At 35.0% G+C, this 12,511-nt stretch overlaps 1 protein-coding gene across 4 annotated transcripts in view; it reads right to left on the minus strand.

The window, feature by feature from the left end:
- The window catches only part of PDS5B (PDS5 cohesin associated factor B), a 206,249-nt gene that overhangs the window by 130,692 nt on the left and 63,046 nt on the right, over positions 1–12,511 (minus strand). For all 4 annotated transcript variants that reach the window (XM_058276971.1, XM_058276969.1, XM_058276970.1 and 1 more), the window contains exons 7-8: positions 7,977–8,057; positions 2,821–2,961 (exon numbers count right to left, since the gene is read on the minus strand). In XM_058276971.1, coding sequence (XP_058132954.1) covers positions 2,821–2,961; positions 7,977–8,057 — 222 coding nt within the window. The remainder of the gene's footprint in view (positions 1–2,820; positions 2,962–7,976; positions 8,058–12,511) is intronic.

Raw genomic sequence — 12,511 nt, forward strand, 5'->3', positions numbered from 1 at the left:
TCTGTATGATGGCTATACTTTTAAAACTCTTTGTAGAAATAAATATGGGCTAAAGTCTCCCAGCAGGAGAGTAAGTTCATCTGCACACATTGGATTTATAACAGGAACTCCAAAGCATAACAATGGAGGCTTGCACATTTGAAACCTAAATTTCTGCTTTATATATGCGTATATACTTTGGGCACCTGAGAACAAGGACTCAATTTTATAACTGACACTGGTATCGCCACACAAATGACACAATGGTTAAATGAATGGGCCAGTCACAAACCTAGGCATGAACAAGGAGGAAGGCAAACTGGAATATCAAAAGGCACTGGTGGTCAAGGTGCCATGTACAGCACCATACACATTTTTAGAGTTTTCAACAAATGCTTTGGCCTGGCATTAGAGAGAACTTATAATGTGACCTAAATCAGTTCTATTATTTCTCTCAGTCTTCCTCTAAATAAATATTTCTCAACTATGGCTGCATATTAGAATGCTTCTAATGCTTAAAAAAAAAAAACAAAAAAAAACTGACAACTGAACTCTACTTCCAGAAATTCTAATTCAATTGGTCTGGTTTAAAGCCAATGCTTCTGTTTATTTAAACTCCCAAAGCGAAAATTCTAATGTGCAACCACGGGTGATTTCAACTTGCTTTATGTTACCTTCCAACTATAATTCTTGGTGTTCCACAAATTCACCTGGAACCTTCCTATCTGTATAAGCTCCTTCATGCTGTTTCCTTTGCTTTGATTTCCCCAAATGAAGCAAAAATATGTTGTTTTTGCATTTTTGTCATATCTCTTTTATGACATAATACCTGGCCTCTTATCGAATCTAGATTTATTTTTTGCTTTCCTCTTCCTTCTATACTAAATGTTAAGTTTGCTAAGAAAGCAAGGATGATAATTTCCTTATTTCTGTATTTCTTGTAGTGTGTATGCAAATGCATATAGCAAGCATTTACTCAATATTTTTACTAGGAAAATCAAAAAAACCAACAAGTAATTAAAGGCGTAGCTGCCTCCTGCCTCACCAATCGCATAACACACATTTTAAAAATCTTTTTAAAGAAGCTAGTTTAAAATTTTTGAACGAGGTAAAGCATATGTTCTAGAAAAAAGAAATACAACATGGAACTCATTTAAGAACTTTTCTGGGTATCACATTGGGGGCCCATCAAAGATTAATAATTTTAACCAGCTTTATTTAATCTTCCTGTAATGATTTGGTAAAAGCAATAGAGACATAATACCAAAAAAATTCCACAGGATTATGTGAAAAGTAAATGAACACTCCACATAAGTAAGTATAAAAGACTATGCAAGGAAACGGATATGGCTCAACCAACTGGGCTTCCATCTACCATATAGAAGGTCCAGGGTTCAATGCCCAGGGCCTCCTGGTGATGGCAAGGTGGCCCATGCAGAATGCCAGCCCACTTGGGAATACAGGCCCACGGAGGAGTGCCGCCCTGTGTGAGAATGTCACCCAGCGTGGGAAGGTTGCCCCGCAAGGGAAAGCACCCCAAGCAGCAGTGCCAGCCGATGTGGAGAGCTGGCGCAGTAAGATGATGCAATAAGAGACACAGAGGAGAGAAAATAAGACAACGTAGCAAAACAGGGGAGCTGAGGTGGCACAAGAGAGTAATCGCCTCTCTCCCACTCCAGAAGGTCCCAGGATCGGTTCCTGGAGTCGCCTAATGAGAAGACAAATAGACGCAGAACACACAGCTAATGGACACAGAAAGCAGGCAACAGGGGGAACAAGGTGGGGGAGAAATAAATAAATCTTAAAAAAAAAAAAAAAAAAACTATGCAAAAGGGGAAATTTTCACACTATGTGCATTATGAATCCTAAATTAATTTTATGGCCCAAGAGTACAGAGAACTCCTATGAAACTGTTCCTTGACCATATAAGCTCAAGGTACAGCTATACCTAAATCCCAGAACTTATCTAGCAAATATTTGGAGGAAGATACCCTATGTTCAAGGAAGTGCTGTATATCATTCACTGCTAAAATGCGTGGTAGAACAGCTCAATAATCAAGACTGTATAGTCTTCCAAATAGGAAAATAAAAGCTGAGGAGGAAGATAACCAGAATCCAAAAAGAGAAAAAAACAATTGAGAGTATGTTTAATGGAAATAGATACTACCTCATTCAACTTGGAATGCTGTAACTTTAGGATAAAAATTTTTTTAAAAAATAATGAAACAGGGAAGCAGATGTGGCTCAACCTATTGGGCTCCTGTCTACTATATGGGAGGCCCTGGGTTCGCTTCCCAGGGCCTCCTTGTGAAGGCAGGCTGGCCCATGGTCACGGAGAGCTGACGGCCCACACCCCGCAGAGAACTGGTGCAGCAAGATGATCCAACAAAGTGAGACAAGAAGACACAGAAGAATGCACAGTGAATGGACACAGAGAGCATGCAGCAAGCAAGCAGCAAGGAGCAGATAAATAAAATAAATCTTTTAAAATAATAATAAGACACAGTATAGAGACAAGAAATTTCTGAAACATGCACCCTTAAAGCAAAATATATTATCAAAATGCAAGACCTAAGAAATCTAAATTCATAAATAATCAACCCAAAGATAGGTACTAGAACTATAAGCAGCTATTGTCTGCTAGGCAACATGCCAGCCATGGAACATACAAAGATAGGTAAGGCACAAACATGTAAATGAACAGCAGTAATAAACTACCTCGTGTGTTATATCCGGTTAAAACAACTATAAGAATACATCACAAATAATGTTCTTTGCTAGGCTGACAGAATCATATTATGTATTTATATATATATATATATATTTTTTTTTAAACATTACCTTTAATTTAAATTCAAGCTGGGGTAAAACAGAGAGCAACAAATGACTATCAATATTGTAGAGTTCCAAAATTAAGTCAAAGACATGCTCTGACAAATCGCTGATAGATGTTTTTCCAAGCATCAGAACCTGATTAAAAAACTTTTAAGAAGAAAAAAAAATTATTAATAGAAATACCTAAGATAAACTGGATTTTTTAAAATCTTTATTATTGAATCAAATTGTTATTTTATATGAAGTTAAACCAGGTATATCAAAGCATTTTCTAACAGTAGGTGAAAAAATCACTACTGGTTACAGGAAAAGATAAAACATGAACTTTATCCGTGTACACAACAAAACAGGTAATTTGTATTGACTCAACAATTAGCATAGCAATAAACACCTTACTCTCTAGCTTGTTCCCAGTTAAGGTGCTTACCATATTCTATCCTGTATAAAAGTTATTTGTGTTCATTCCTTAATCTCCTTACTACATCAGCTCCTTAAGGGCAAGAGGTCACAACTGTTCACCTTTGCATAGGGGGGAGACTAGAGCACCTAAGCCAAAATCTCACACACTCATAGTAGGAAACACATGTTTTTAAAATGCACTAATTTTATTTTTTTTAAAACCCACCTCTCTAATCCTTTTGTCTTTTTTCTGATAAACAATGTGTACAAGGTTTACAAAACTAATTAAAATCTAATTAAAAGCACACACAAACACAAGGGAAATCCAAATTTAAACTGTTCGTTTTCTATAAGGCAGCCCACTCTGACTAGTTTCCACATTCAGAGCATTCATTATATTACTAGAGAAACCGGTGAAGATACATAGCATAAAGGCCAGTTCCTTTCTGTTAAACACCTTCCAAATATGTAAAAAAAAACAAAAAACCCAGAGCAGGCAGCACACATTCTCCGCAGCATCCTTTGTTTTCTTGAAGGAGTTATCTTGCACTGATCTCTTCTTTCTGTGACAGTTAACATACAGCTTGGCTTAATTAGGTTTTTGCTCTCTGTATTGAAAAGAAAAAGTCAAGGATTTCACATTTCCCTATCTCTTCAGCTTATTTTTTAATTCTTGGGTTATGTTTAAATGAAGTCCTTTAGGTCTATGAACCTGTACAGAGAACCTATTCATAAATTCTATAAAGAGTTTATAATGAAGGGGAGAAAAGAACAAATTGTATTTTACTATTCTTTCTTTAGTAGTTTAAAAAATAACTTTCAAGGAACAGATGTAGCTCAGTGGTTGAACACCTGCTTCCCATGCACAAGGTCCTGGGTTCGATCCCCAGTGCCTCCTAAAAAACTTAAAAAACCACACACATACAAAACTTGCTTGTCCTCCCTTTATCAATTTTGCAGAGAAAGACTCTCATGATATTGAAGATTAAATTCTCATTCAGGTAGAAAAGAAATGGCTTTTTCTGTTTGTTTCCATTCAATGTTTATTTCCATTCAATGTTTCCACTGAAACACTGTTTCAATCCAACAAATTTTCTCCTGTTTAGAAAATTGTAAAATAAGAACCCTGGGGCTACCCCTCCTGAACGAAAAACAAGAACCCTTTCCAGTCTGGTCACCTTGGTGGTCAAGCCATCACCTTCTCTCCTATCAGTCTGGGAGTGTACTCATTTGAAACTGAAAAACATTTACTCCCTGGTTTAACTTCCCACAAATTCCTTCAAAAGCATTTATTAAACACTTAGCATCTCCATAAAGGCAAGGACCAACGGGGTGCACTCCACGGCATAACAAGCTCCCAGCACAGAGCGGAATGCAGAGCACACACCCGGTACATATTTGGTGAATGACTGAAGAATACGCAGCAAGCACCACCAAACAAGTATGAGTAAAACAAGCCCCGCCTCCATGAGAGCTTACACCTCAGTGGAGGAGGCAGACATGGAATTGATTAAAATACTTTCTTCCAAAAGATACTGGCCTTTCATTTACAAATAGGTAACTATAATTTTCACTCTATAAATTGAATTATTTGATAACAATTGCCTCCTAATGAAAGATGAGTAAGTCACATATCTGTAAAAAATTCTACCTTACATTTACACAATCAATTTTAGTTACAAAAGTACTTTCCCATAAACAACGTATTCTTCTCTACCACTAACCCAAGCATTAACAGCATTTTACAGATTCAAAAACTACAGTTCTGAGAGATTAAGCAAGTAATCAAATTTAGCCTATTTCAAAAAGGATCTGAAATATTTTTTCCATCAGACAAAATGATTTTGTGACATGTCCTGAAAGAAAGTTGCAAATGAAAGATCTGGTGAACAAAAATAATTAACATCACCAAGAAGTGACTGACAAAGGAAATTTTCTGAATTGTTACTATGTACTTTTTTTCTTTTTATTACCTTGTTTTACCTTTTTAAAACTGGGAGTTTCTCTTTTAGGAGTAATGAAATGGTTCTAAAATTTTTTTGTGATAACAAAGGTGTAACACTATGATTATACTAAAAGTCACTGATTATATACTTTAGATAGATGGTATTGTATGTGAATATATCTCAATAAACTTCTTAAAATAAGTAAAGAAATAATTATGCATGAATAGCCAGAAATAACAGCTATATACAGCAGGGAAACAAAGAGAGATTGAGAGATAAAGAATTTTCTTGTATGTTTGTCTGGTTTTTTTTATTACTGAAATTAAAAAAATGCTCTAATAATGATTCAAACGATAAATGCATAACTATGCCATTATAACAAACACCACTGATTGTACACTTTGGATGAATGGTGTGCTTCATTAATATATATGAATAAAATTGGATTGTTAAAAAATGTTTATTTTTTAGTTTCCTGGTTAAGTAATAACAAATTCTATTTTAAAACACCAGCATGGTTATTTCTAAAGTCCCTATATAAATGTAAGAATCACTATCTATAATAAACAAACTTTAATGTATCTCTATGTGTGACAGAGAAAAAGATACAAGTAAAAAAGAGATAGAAGTAGGTTATTATTATCTCATTACCTTACCTATATTTTTGTATTTTTACTTGCTAATTCTCTAGCAGGAAGATAAGTAGATAATGACTATTTCATCTCTAACTTCAAAAAGCTGAGAATGATTTCTAATACTGTACTCATTTTATCCTACTAAAAAACAAGTTCACTATTAAGTACTTGACATGTAATTGTATAGGTCTGAAGTGGAAAAATAAAATGACTTATAAGGGAATTGAAAGGGGAGGACAGTAATTCTTAGTGACTTCTTAGCTAACCCTGAAGACATGGGACAAGGAAATAGGGAAAAATAAGAAAACTATGGAAAAATAACTGGGAATTGAAAATGTGCTCCAATTACTACTATTACCTTGCCCCAATCCTCCCTCCACCTACTCCCCAGCTTCTGATGAAGATAAAACAAAACAACAAAGGGTGGGAAGTGTTTCTACTTCTGTAGGGGAGAATTAACAGTAAGAAATTAACATAATGGATAAGTGATAACGAAATGTTTTTAGCTTGATTTATGGAGGACTGCTAAAAGCATTTCCTTGAGCCTTTTTTCTCTCTTTTAACTTTTATTACAAATATTTTCAAATACACACAAAAGTTGAAAGAATATTATAATAAACCTGGTTATTAGATTCCAACAAATATCATCATTTTATCTTTAGCCTTTTTATTAAATCATCCCAAATAAATATGTATTTTCTCAAATCCCAGAAGAGGTATTAACATGGTATAGTGTTTTCTTCTTATGCCAGAAAAAGACATTAAAAAAAAAAAAAGTATTCCCCCAAAAAACCACCGGCTTGGTAATATCAATTTAATCAATGACCACCAGGAGGAGCTCACCTAGTGGACAGCCACCCTGAGGCCCTTGGAGCAAGGAAAAAGGGAAGAGCTAACAAATGGCAGAAGGTTTAAGTCTACACTCCAAATGGGAGCCAGTCAGTAATGAAAACACTCGATCTAACAAATCTCCAACCAATACCCAAAACTCACACAACAGGAGAAACCAATATTTGGAGTTCCCTGCTAGCTTTGGAGCTAGTAAGACTGATTACAGAATGCTTATCCAACTTTTGAAAGGTCATTTTCCAAAACAATTTCCTTACATATCAAATTTGTCTTTCCAAATAATCATGTGCTTAGAATTTCTTAAGGCCATAAGTCAAAAACATAAAAGTTGGGATTTACCAAAGTACTATTTTATAAAATCGGTTCTTTTTCAAAGTACAGATTTTCATAATGTATTTAATATATGGACTTTATATTTTTGTATATTACAAGAAAAATACTTCTTCAGTAAATAAAATTCAGGATTATTAAGTACATACTACATATAAGAGGCTTTCTTTCTCACTTTTCCCATTAGACATTATTACAGACTTTACATGTTTGGAGGCGAGCTGTAGTGAAAAGTAAGAAAGGACACTGTTAATACTGTGTTCTAGATCTGCTTTCCAAGGGGCCCCATTCACACAGACTACAATGTGAAGGGGCCACCTAGAGTCGTGCAGCTTAGCAGAACTGTGGGCAAAAATAAAGCTTACAATAAGTTTCTATCAGTGAACCTAGCCATCAAAGAGATTTCTCTGCAAAATAAATATAAGATGATCAATAGTAAATAAGTAGATTTGGGATGATATTGAAAGGGTTCATTTCATTGGAAGTTTTCCCCATTTCTCAGAAAAGGTAGATTTACATGGAATCTATCCTAGGGAAAGCAATATGTAAGCAACTTTCACCAAATCACTACTGCCATTCATACTTGCCTTCAATTTCTAGGTCTTGATAATAGTTCAAATCTTCTTCTTGTACAAATCAATTTAATCTCCAAAAAGCTGTAAGCAACTTCTCTGAATAATGAAAAGTTCCATATGTTTTATCTAATTACATTTAACTCTATTTCTAATATTAGAAATAAACAGTTTATCTTGCTAATTAAAATAAAAAGCTCCAGTCCTAGGCAATCTGAAAGCAGCAAATGTAAGAACAAACACAATGAGAGCTAACCTTTCAGAAAATAAAAACCAAGAACAACTTTAAGGAGAAAGAAAATACATTACTTACTGACTAAAGCAACACAAAACTTAAAAAGTGCATACTACTTGCTGAAATTTTGCTTCTAGTGAGTGGTCCTTAAACCTTTGGCTTAATCCTTCTGACAAAACAACTACAAAAGACTTACATTGGTAATATACGGTTCAATTGCTTGAGCTGTCCTCTTCAGTAAAGCCTTTGCTAAATCATATGCTTGCTTGTTTAAATTCTGAAAAACATAAACAAAATTTATATTATATACCTCTAATTATGAAAAGCTTAGTATTATAATGTAGTCAAATAGCAACTCGAGTAAATGGATAGAAAATTTTCTAAGGCTCACTTAGAATAAAAGAGAAGGGCAAAGCCACCTTTCTTCTCTAAGAACTGGCCTAGTAAATCAAAACACCCCTTCTAAGCAGGGACAATTACATTCTCCTCAAATCTCAATTCACAGGATAATGTCAACCACACAAAAATGCTCAATACATGTTGCGGCAGTTTGATATTATTCATGAATTCCGAAAAGAGATATAGATTATGTTTGTAAACTGGTCTGTTCCTCTGGGGCTGATACCCTTTGATTCAGCTGAGACATGTGACAAACTTAGGTTAAGTGTAGGGCTTTGGTTCAACCACATTAGAGTGTGATTCACAGGGTCTCAGCCCCCTTCGTGGGCTGATAAAACAGACTCTCACACAGAGAAGATAGAGGATCTGGGGGGCGGGGAAGAGAGGTGGGCCTGAGCAGCTGAGAAGCCCTGAGAGACAAGCCCTGTGCCAGCCTACAACTGAGATGGAAGAAGCTGGACCCATGGAGCCTGAAGAGGAAGAGGAAGGCTGAACCCTCACAGACGTCACCTGCCATCTTGCATCAACATGTGGCAACAGACTTTGGGTGAGAAAGTACCTCTTATGGTACACCTTGAGTTGGACTCTTTAAGGCCTTGTGACTGTTTTAAGCTTTTACCCCAAATAAATACCCTTTATAAAAGAGAACAGATTTCTGCTACTTTGCATCAGCATCCCTTTGGCTGACTAAGACATGTTTCTTAGGTAGACGGAGAGATAACTGGTCATTCTAAATCCAATCCCAAGGTCAAAAATTTGTTCAGTACAAATCCAGACTGTCTCATTCCAGGCCCATAAAAATCAAACCATCAGAAGAGGACAAGCTGGTTATAATGGGAGAAGGAGTGGGAGACTACAAGAGAGGGAAGGACAACGGATTGGGGGCGCTGTGGGAAAGGTGATTTACGGCAGCGCATCTCAAAGCATGCCTAATCACCTAATCCAAAGATACCACTAGAAGCACAACAAAGCATGAAAAGAAAAAGAGGACACATCTCAAGAAAAAGTTTCTAAGAAATTACGATAATAATAACAGAAGGAATCAAGACCAATCATCTAAACTGGAGTCACTCCTTCAGTTAAAGCTTATGACAGAGAACAGAATTCTGTACATATCCTGAAACTCACATTCTTTACCTCAACACATCTCTATATTTACCTGCATTGATGGCTTAAAATTAAATCATTTTATTCATTTTTAACTGCTGTTTGGTATTTTATTATATAATATACCAAAGCTCATTATCTTTTACTCATTCTCCTCGTCTATTTAAATAGGCATTAAATTCTATTTGTCTTGTGTGCATTTCTTTATACACATGAGAAACAATTTTTCTGTAAATTCTATGTAAATTTTAAATTGTACTGTTCCTTTTTTTCCATATTTACTGTAGGGTTTCTCTACAAATTCTAAATATTAAACATTTGTCAGTGGCATGCACAGCATATCTTAATGTATACTTGTCTTTTCACAATGTTTAAAGTGTCTTAGAATATACAGAAGTTTTTAATGTTAATATAACCAAACATATCAATCCTTTTCTATATGGCTTGTGTTATTCATATCTTAAGAAATTCTTTCTATGATAAGGTTATAAAGATGCTTTATATTTTCAAGTAAAATTTTAAGGATTTGCTTTTCAGTTTTAGGTCTTATTCCACCTATGATTTATTTTTATGTATGGTATGAAGTACAAATCTAACTTTATTATTTCTCAGATATTTAATTGTCCTAAAGTCATTTAACAGTCCATTAATTCCTCCAATACCCACACTCTCAAGTTTCTATATAACCATAAATTCACTTCTAAGTTCTTTTATTTCCATAGTTCTCTTTGTCCATTACAGACTAAGAAAGAGGGACATATGGAAATAATGGTTAACATCAAGTAGAATAATCCCTTACTTTCTTATTCTTCTATAAACTGTTTGACTATTATTGGCTCTTCACTCTTCTATTTGAATTTCTGAATCAGCTTTTCAAATTACATATAAACAGTTTCTATTTTTATTGGATTAACAATTAGTATACAGGAAATTTACATTACTAAGTCTCACATTCCAGAAAGATAACAAATCTTTCACCATACTTAAATCTATTGTTTTTCAGCCAAGAATAATAGTTGATATAAAGATCATGAAAATTTTTGTTAAATATTTAAGCAGCTCAAATCTTTGTTAAAGTTGCAAGTAAATCGTTTCTGAAATTATGCTTTCTAGCAGATTTTTATATATTTTATATATTGATCTTTTTTTTTTTTAAAGATTTCTCTCTCCCCTTACCGGCCCCAAGTCCACTCTCTGTGTGCATTTGCTGTGTGTTCTTCTGTGACCACGTCTATCCTTATCAGTGGCACCAGGAATCTGTGTTTCTTTTTGTTGCGTCATCTTGTTGTGTCAGCTGTGTGTGTGCAGCGCCAGTCTTGAGCAGGCTGCACTTTTTTTCGTGCTGGGCGGCTCTCCTTACAGGGAGCACTCCTTGTGCACATCAGCACTACGCATGGGCCAGCTCCACACAGGTCAAGGAGGCCCAGGGTTTGAACTGCGGACCTCCCATGTGGTAGGCAGACGCCCTATCCACTGGACCAAGTCGGCTTCCCCACATTGATCTTAATATCTAACGACCCTGTGGAATTTTATTTGTCCTCATAACTAATCTGTACATTGTCTCCTGTTTCCACACATATAATCATATAATTTGCACATAATTTCAGATATTTCTTCTTTGTAATCCTGGTATCCTATATGTGTTTCTTTTGTTTTATTGCACTGAAAAAGACCTCCAGCAGTTGATTAGAAACAGCATATTTACCTTTTTCAGTAGAAGCGACACCTTTACAATGTACCTGACCTTCGAGATAATGCTTTAACATTTCAACATTAAGTACAGTATCATACATATCCTGATCAGTTTAAGGAACTAAACCTTTTATCATCATATGAAGTCCTTCTTTATACAATAAAAACTACTTGTATAATATGAATATAAGCAATCACAGTTCTGTTTAAGTTAGTATTTGCCTAGCAAGTCTTCTTCCCATCCTTTTATTTTCAACCTTTCTGTGACAGTATTCTGGTTGGATCTCCTATTAACAATGACCAACTGGATTATTTTTACTCCAGCCTGACAATATGACTTAAGTGGTAAAGTTAGGACATTTACATTTATTGCAATGTCCCTTTTATTAAAATTAATTTATTAAAATTTACATGAATTCCTCACTTAAAGTTCAAAGAATCACGACCTCTATATCCCTGACAATTAGCTCATAGCACTCAACAATTTCATTAAATTAATATATTATTTATATCTAGTGGTTGAGAATCATTTTTTTAAAATGTCGCTGTAATCAGTCATAATGATTATTGCTACTACTGTTGTTCCACATATCCATTGTTTTGGTTTTTTTTTTAAGATTAATTTTTTTACATGCACACCCCTCATTGTTTGCATCCCGTCTGCTCTGGGTCTGTTCATTGTGTGCTCATCTTCTTTTTAGGAGGCACCACGACCTGGTCCCAGGATCTCCCATGTGGGAGGGGAGGCACCCAATGGCTCGAGCCACCTCCATGCTCCACATATTAGTTCTTAAATAGGCATTTCTTTGTTCACCACCATTTCTCACCCCTTCTATATTCCACTCCCTTCATTAAGAATATCACATAGTTCTTACAGGAAGGATCTGTTGACAAGTGAATACTTTTGTCAAACTGGATATGCAATTCTAGGCTGGCAGTTATTTTATCTCAGCACCTTGGAAATATAATGCGATCATCTTCTGGCATCTATCCAAGCTATTGAGAAGTCAGGCACCAGTTTAATATTCATACCTTTGTAAGGTCTATCTATACCTTTTCCCTGAGTGTTTTATAGACTGTATTTTATAGACTGTTTTATAGACTGTACTCAGGGTATTCTGTGATTTCTCCAGGATGTGCCTGGATGGGGATTTCATTTTTACTCTGCTCATTACTCCATACTTAATCCATAAATGCAAGCATTTCATTAATTCCAGAACATTCTAAACTAATTTCTACTTGAGTATCATCTCTTCTCCACTATTCACTGTTCTAGAAATCACTGTTAAACATATTGAAACTTCTCTTTCTTTCATGTCTTATGTCTGTCTTCCATGGTTTCCTTACCTTTATCTCATTGCGCCTGTGTAATTTTCCTCAGATCCATCATTCAATTCTCAAAATACCTTTTATATTTAAGTCTCTCAAGATTTCATTTCAATAACCATTTTTCATTTTCAGTTAGTTTTTTGTTTTTTTTATTGAATTGTATCATTCATATATGAACATACGTAAACAATAAGTACATACTAA

The sequence above is a fragment of the Dasypus novemcinctus genome, chromosome 15 (assembly GCF_030445035.2).
Source record: "Dasypus novemcinctus isolate mDasNov1 chromosome 15, mDasNov1.1.hap2, whole genome shotgun sequence".
NCBI classification, from domain to species: domain Eukaryota; kingdom Metazoa; phylum Chordata; class Mammalia; order Cingulata; family Dasypodidae; genus Dasypus; species Dasypus novemcinctus.